This window comes from Oncorhynchus mykiss, chromosome 25 (genome assembly GCF_013265735.2).
Source record: "Oncorhynchus mykiss isolate Arlee chromosome 25, USDA_OmykA_1.1, whole genome shotgun sequence".
Classification (NCBI taxonomy): Eukaryota; Metazoa; Chordata; class Actinopteri; order Salmoniformes; family Salmonidae; genus Oncorhynchus; species Oncorhynchus mykiss.
The window spans coordinates 12,224,532-12,232,031 of NC_048589.1; the positions used below are offsets into that span (position 1 = coordinate 12,224,532).

The 7,500-nt window shown below is 45.4% G+C and overlaps 1 protein-coding gene across 3 annotated transcripts in view; it reads left to right on the forward strand.

Moving 5' to 3' along the window:
- Positions 1–7,500, forward strand: part of esrrga (estrogen-related receptor gamma a) — a 105,249-nt gene that overhangs the window by 89,622 nt on the left and 8,127 nt on the right. For all 3 annotated transcript variants that reach the window (XM_036962720.1, XM_036962721.1, XM_036962719.1), the window contains exon 7: positions 2,735–3,004. In XM_036962720.1, the coding sequence (XP_036818615.1) occupies positions 2,735–3,004 (270 nt within the window). The remainder of the gene's footprint in view (positions 1–2,734; positions 3,005–7,500) is intronic.

Here is a 7,500-nt window from a genome sequence, read left to right on the forward strand (position 1 = left end):
CCATCCCCTGCTGAGGAGTGGGGTATTAAAGACCCCCTTAAGAAATTCATCCTTAATCCCTTCTGATGATTTTATTAAGGAGTAGTGGAGGTGCTGCCAACTGGCTCACACTGCTCCTTCCGTGTGTGTGTGTCTGTGTGTGTGTGTGTGTGTGCGCACACCAACTGTTTCCCAGCCCTCCACAGTTTCTAATGCGATCAGCAATGTTAGCAGTAGTGGATAGTAAATTAACAGTTGTTTGAAACAATAGCCTGCAACTCCAACATAATGAGCTATCTGCCACTACTGATCAGCTTTGGGAGAGAGAAGAAGAAACCACGCTGCTCACACACGCCTCACACACACACACACACACACACACACACACACACACACACACACACACACACACACACACACACACACACCTGATGCTCAAACACACACACACACACTCACACAGTCATCTCCTGAGGAGTCTCAGCACAAGAGATGTTGTTAAGCATTTCTTCCTCATCTGCCAGTTCCACCTGCTGAATGCCTCAGCTTATCTCACACACACACACACACACACACACACACACACACACACACACACACACACACACACACAACGTTCTGTGAGTTGGAGATAGAAGTCTGACAGGTGTGCACCTGGACAGCCCCCTCTGTGTGCCTCCGGAAGGCTTGTTTAGACACACACACACACACACACAGGTGTGAATGAGCAGGTGTGTGAGCGAAAGAGAGAGGAGAGGACAGCTGTGAGGTGAGATGTGAGTGGGCAGGTGTTCCATTATAGAGCGAGGGAGAGACAGAAAGAGAGAGGGAGAGAGAGAGAGAAAGCGAGGGAGAGACAGAGATACACATGTTCGTAAATCTGTTCTGCAATATCATAACCATACTGACTTCTTCCATTTGTGTTCAAGATCCCGCAAACCCAATAACACAAATACAAATACAGAGATCTAGAGAAAGAGAACATTTGCATAGATAGAAGGGAAAGATGTAGAGAAAAAAAGGTAGAGGTGACAGAGTGGGGGGAAGCCAAGAGAGAGGAAGGAAAGACAGAGTGGGGGGAAGCCAAGAGAGAGGAAGGAAAGACAGAGTGGGGGGAAGCCAAGAGAGGAAGGAAAGACAGAGTGGGGGGAAGGAAAGAGAGAGGAAGGAAAGACAGAGTGGGGGGAAGCCAAGAGAGAGGAAGGAAAGACAGAGTGGGGGGAAGCCAAGAGAGAGGAAGGAAAGACAGAGTGGGGGGAAGGAAAGAGAGAGGAAGGAAAGACAGAGTGGGGGAAGGAAAGAGAGAGGAAGGAAAGACAGAGTGGGGGAAGCAAAGTGAAAGCAAAGACAGGAGGCATGTTGAGTGAGACCGAGAGAGGGAGCGAGTGAGAGACACGAAGAGGGAGAGAGGAGAAGAGTAAAGAGAGAGTAGGAGTTTTCAGACTAGCAATTAGAGTGTGAGGGGTGGTGATGGCTAGCATTGATCCATGGTGTGTGTGTTCAGTTGAAGATAAGACACCTCCGTCCCCAGAGGAGAGCCCTGGGCGCTGGGCTAGGGAGGAGGAGGAGGAGGCCCTTGGTATGGTGCTGGAGAGGCTGGATGAACTTCCTCTGGCTTCAACACACAGCCCGAATGACAATGATGTTTAGGCCAGACCCAGACCCAGACCCAGACCCAGACCCAGACCCAGACCCAGACCCAGACCTAGACCTAGTCCCAGACCTAGACCCAGACCTAGACCTAGACCTAGTCCCAGCCCTAGACCTAGTCCCAGACCTAGACCCAGACCTAGACCCAGACCTAGACCTAGTCCCAGACCTAGACCTAGTCCCAGGCCTAGACCAAGTCCCAGACCTAGACCCAGACCTAGACCTAGACCTAGACCTAGTCCCAGACCTAGACCAAGTCCCAGACCTAGACCCAGACCTAGACCTAGACCTAGTCCCAGACCTAGGCCTAGTCCCGGACCTAGACCAAGTCCCAGACCTAGACCCAGACCTAGACCTAGACCTAGACCTAGTCCCAGACCTAGACCTAGTCCCAGACCTAGACCAAGTCCCAGACCTAGACCAAGTTCCAGACCTAGACCCAGACCTAGACCCAGACCTAGACCTAGACCTAGTCCCAGACCTAGACCTAGACCTAGTCCCAGATCTAGACCAAGTCCCAGACCTAGACCAAGTCCCAGACCTAGACCCAGACCTAGACCCAGACCTAGACCTAGACCTAATCCCAGACCTAGACCTAGTCCCAGACCTAGACCAAGTCCCAGACCTAGACCTGGACCCAGACCTAGACCTAGACCTAGTCCCAGACCTAGTCCCAGACCTAGACCTAGTCCCAGACCTAGACCAAGTCCCAGACCTAGACCAAGTCCCAGACCTAGACCCAGACCTAGACCCAGACCCAGTCCAAGGCCTAGACCCAGACCCCAGAACAGCTGAGGACCATACCTAGTCCTAGACCCAGACTTAAACAGCAGCCTAATTTTTGTTCTGAATTGATTGTATTATCCAGTGGGTTTAACCTCTCTCTCTCTCTCTCTCTCTCTCTCTCTCTCTCTCTCTCTCTCTCTCTCTCTCTCCCCTGCCCTCTCTCTCTCTCTCTCTCTCTCTCTCTCTCTCTCTCTCTCTCTCTCCCCCGCCCTCTATCTCTCTCTCTCTCTCTCTCTCTCTCTCTCTCTCTCTCTCTCTCTCTCTCTCTCGCTCTCTCTCTCCCTCTCTCTCCCCCGCCCTCTCTCTCTCCCTCCCGCAGGTTTCTCCACACTGTCGCTGGCAGACCAGATGAGTCTACTGCAGAGTGCGTGGATGGAGATTCTGATCCTGCGTGTGGTGTACCGCTCGCTGTCCTTCGAGGACAAGCTGGTGTATGCTGAGGACTACATCATGGACGAGGACCAGTCCAAGTTGGCAGGTCTTCTTGATCTCAACAACGCCATACTGCAACTGGTGAAGAAATACAAAGCCATGAAGCTGGAGAAGGAAGAGTTTGTCACTCTCAAGGCTATCGCTCTGGCTAACTCAGGTGAGAACACACACACACACACGTCCACACAGTCCCTTCCTCATGCACTCTCTTAAACCAACTCAGACAGGCACACTTCTGAGTAGCTGTTGGCACTCAACTACATTGTAGTAAATACTAAACAAGATTCTCAGAAATGGTACTGGATTTAAACCATAGCTGTACCTGTATTCTATAACTCTATGATTTCCTGTTATGTCTGGGTGTTGTCCTGTTTCCAGTCTTGTTAACATCCTGAGTATGATTCATGCTTCCATCTAATCTCTATGAAATATCAAAGTGATATTTCATGTATTTCATTTTGAAAGCTGATATTACTTTTGCCTCAGTGGTACAATTGTAAAACATTATGAATCAGTCCCCATCGTCTCTTGTCCTTGCTCTTGTAATACAAATATATAAAATGTAATAGTGTAGTCATTTACCAGAGGCTTTTATCCAAAGTGACTTATGTGGCCCAGGCTGGAAATAAACCCCCAACTCTGCGTTGTTTGTTTCGTTCTCCAAACCATTTCTCCACTATCAGAAGGTATGTAAGGACAGGGTGTCAGAAAAGAAGACTTAAGATCTGAATCCTCCCCCTCTTTCTCCCCTCCTCCACCTCTCCTTCTCCTCCTCCTCCTCCTCCTCCTCCACCTCCTCCTCCTTCTCCTCTACCTCCCCTCCTCTTCTTCCCCTTCTCCACCTCCCCTCCTCCTCCACTCTTCCACCTCCCCTCCTCTTCTTCCCCTCCTAAACCTCCCCTCCCCTACCTCCCCCTCTCCTCCACCTCACTTCCCCTCCTACTCTCCTCTCCTCCACCTCCCCTCCTACACCTCCCCTTCTCTTCCTCCCCTCCTCTCCTCTTCCTCCCCTCCTCCACCTCCCCTCCTCCCATGAGACTCATAAGAGAAGCACCGTCAAAGAGGTGATTTAAATACATCCCCACAGCAGACACATACATTCAGACAGTGAAACACGCACCTGCACACACTCACACACACACACTCCCTGAAGCGTAGTAGTGGCTGTCCCTTTTACAATTAGCATAGTGGTCTCCTCAGATGCCTGTTAAATAAGGCGCGATCATTAGGACCCCGCATGTCAATAACCGCCTCTGATGTCGTCCGGCATCGACAGTCCTGCCTAGCCCTCTTCTCCCTTCTCCCTCCCCCTCTCCTCCCGGTGACCCCATCTTTGAACTTTATCTTGATTGCCGGCCAGTAGTTTTCCCTTTAATTACAAGAAGGAAACTGTCAATAGAATCTGTTAAATGGGATGCAATGGGCGGCTTGAATGGGAGGACGGCTATTTGTTCAAATTCTCCAGCGCTCAACGTATTGACAGTTTGTTTTCTGGGGCCATATGTGGCGATCAATCTCGGGCCGGGCCCAGCCACGCTGAAAAATGAAAGAACAGATTGCTTCTGCTGGCCGTGGGATGACGGTTCACTATTTGGCGAGCGGAGGATTGGGGGAGAGTCTGGGAACATGGGAACATTTCAGCCCTCCTGCCACAAGTGCACCCCAGAGAGGGCTTGGACGTGCGACTCCTTAGAGAAATGCTTTTTTTAAAATTGATTTTGTGCTTAAGTGTTCATCCATGCTGTCGATGACCCAGACGGAGACTGATAGCAGCTGGAGTCCTTCACAACAGACTTCTTTGTGTGTGTTACATTTCTGCATGGGGACTCATATTGAATACACTTTATACTGTATGTCACCTGTAGGCCACTTTGGATAAAAATGTTTGCTAAGTGGTTACTGTTGGAGATGTCTGTTAATGAAAAAAATATATATTTAGGATCAGAAACTAATGAAGAAGTGATGCAGACAAGTTTATGATCAAAACTATAAGGTTTTAGTTGTTAGTCAATATTTCTTTCAGTTTGTTAAAGGTGAGCCAGTGTAACAACAACAGAAAGCTGATATTAGCATTTTGAAGGGCAGGGACATAATTAATTCTTTGAATGCTAATCTTCTGCATTAATGATGGGAACCCTTAAGAAATGCTACTGTACGTGATTCACATATAAAGATGTAGATGTGTGTGTGTGTGTGTTAACAGTCCCTGTTTAACCTCACTGCTCATTAGCAACATGCTACGCTAATAGAACACAGTGTTTCCTGCCACTTTAAGTCTGACACACACACACACACACACACACACACACACACACACACACACACACAGAAGAATATCTACTTGCTATTATAATTGTCAAACACTCTTGGGAGGAGTGCATCTCTTTCCTATAGAGCTAAGAAACATAAGTTATCCACACAATTACCAGGACATGTTTGACTAGCATGTTAATTTAAGTAACAGCCAAATTACATTAAGTCTCCTGTCACCTTAAGACTTAATTGAATTCTCATTGATTTACTACTGTTACGCCATGTGCCATTTTATCTAACAGCAGTGGACAAACACCTTAGAATATGGTGTCAAATGTTTTGATTAGGAGGATAGTGTTTTACTGTGAAAAAACCCAAAAGCCACCATGTTATAACTGAAATATGGAATTAGTTCAATTGACATCTTCACGATGTTCGAAAGAGCCTTCATTGTGGCCTACGCCTTTCTACAGGAAAAATAAATACTGGTGTAGTATTATCATTTATGTAGTATTATAGAAACAGTTGGAATAGAGTGGAGACATACCGTGTGTAGTATTATAGAAACAGATGGAATAGAGTGGAGACATACCGTGTGTAGTATTGTAGAAACAGATAGAATAGAGTGGAGACATACCGTGTGTAGTATTATAGAAACAGATGGAATAGAGTGGAGACATACCGTGTGTAGTATTATAGAAACAGATGGAATAGAGTGGAGACATACCGTGTGTAGTATTATGGAAACAGATGGAATAGAGTGGAGACATACCGTGTGTAGTATTATAGAAACAGTTGGAATAGAGTGGAGACATACCGTGTGTAGTATTATAGAAACAGATGGAATAGAAAGGAGACATACAGTACAGTGTGTAGTATTATAGAAACAGATGGAATAGAGTGGAGACATACCATGTGTAGTATTATAGAAACAGCTGGAATAGAGTGGAGACATACCGTGTGTAGTATTATAGAAACAGATGGAATTGAGTGGAGACATACAGTACAGTGTGTAGTATTGTAGAAACAGATGGAATAGAGTGGAGACATACCATGTGTAGTATTAAAGAAACAGTTGGAATAGAGTGGAGACATACCGTGTGTAGTATTATAGAAACAGCTGGAATAGAGTGGAGACATACCGTGTGTAGTATTGTAGAAACAGTTGGAATGGAGTGGAGACATACAGTACAGTGTGTAGTATTATAGAAACAGATGGAATAGAGTGGAGACATACAGTACAGTGTGTAGTATTATAGAAACAGTTGGAATAGAGTGGAGACATACAGTACAGTGTGTAGTATTATAGAAACAGATGGAATAGAGTGGAGACATACAGTACAGTGTGTAGTATTATAGAAACAGATGGACTAGAGTGGAGACATACAGTACAGTGTGTAGTATTATAGAAACAGATGGAATAGAGTGGAGACATACCTTGTGTAGTATTGTAGAAACAGTTGGAATGGAGTGGAGACATACAGTACAGTGTGTAGTATTATAGAAACAGATGGACTAGAGTGGAGACATACAGTACAGTGTGTAGTATTATAGAAACAGATGGAATAGAGTGGAGACATACAATACAGTGTGTAGTATTATAGAAACAGTTGGAATAGAGTGGAGACATAGAGTACAGTGTGTAGTATTATGGAAACCGTTGGAATAGAGTGGAGACATACAGTACAGTGTGTAGTATTATGGAAACCGTTGGAATAGAGTGGAGACATACTGTGTGTAGTATTATAGAAACAGATGGAATTGAGTGGAGACATACCGTGTGTAGTATTATAGAAACAGATGGAATAGAGTGGAGACATACCGTGTGTAGTATTATAGAAACAGATGGACTAGAGTGGAGACATACAGTACAGTGTGTAGTATTATAGAAACAGATGGAATAGAGTGGAGACATACAATACAGTGTGTAGTATTATAGAAACAGTTGGAATAGAGTGGAGACATAGAGTACAGTGTGTAGTATTATGGAAACCGTTGGAATAGAGTGGAGACATACAGTACAGTGTGTAGTATTATGGAAACCGTTGGAATAGAGTGGAGACATACTGTGTGTAGTATTATAGAAACAGATGGAATTGAGTGGAGACATACCGTGTGTAGTATTATAGAAACAGTTGGAATAGAGTGGAGACATACCGTGTGTAGTATTATAGAAACAGATGGAATAGAAAGGAGACATACAGTACAGTGTGTAGTATTATAGAAACAGATGGAATAGAGTGGAGACATACCATGTGTAGTATTATAGAAACAGCTGGAATAGAGTGGAGACATACCGTGTGTAGTATTATAGAAACAGATGGAATTGAGTGGAGACATACAGTACAGTGTGTAGTATTGTAGAAACAGATGGAATAGAGTGGAGACATACCATGTGTA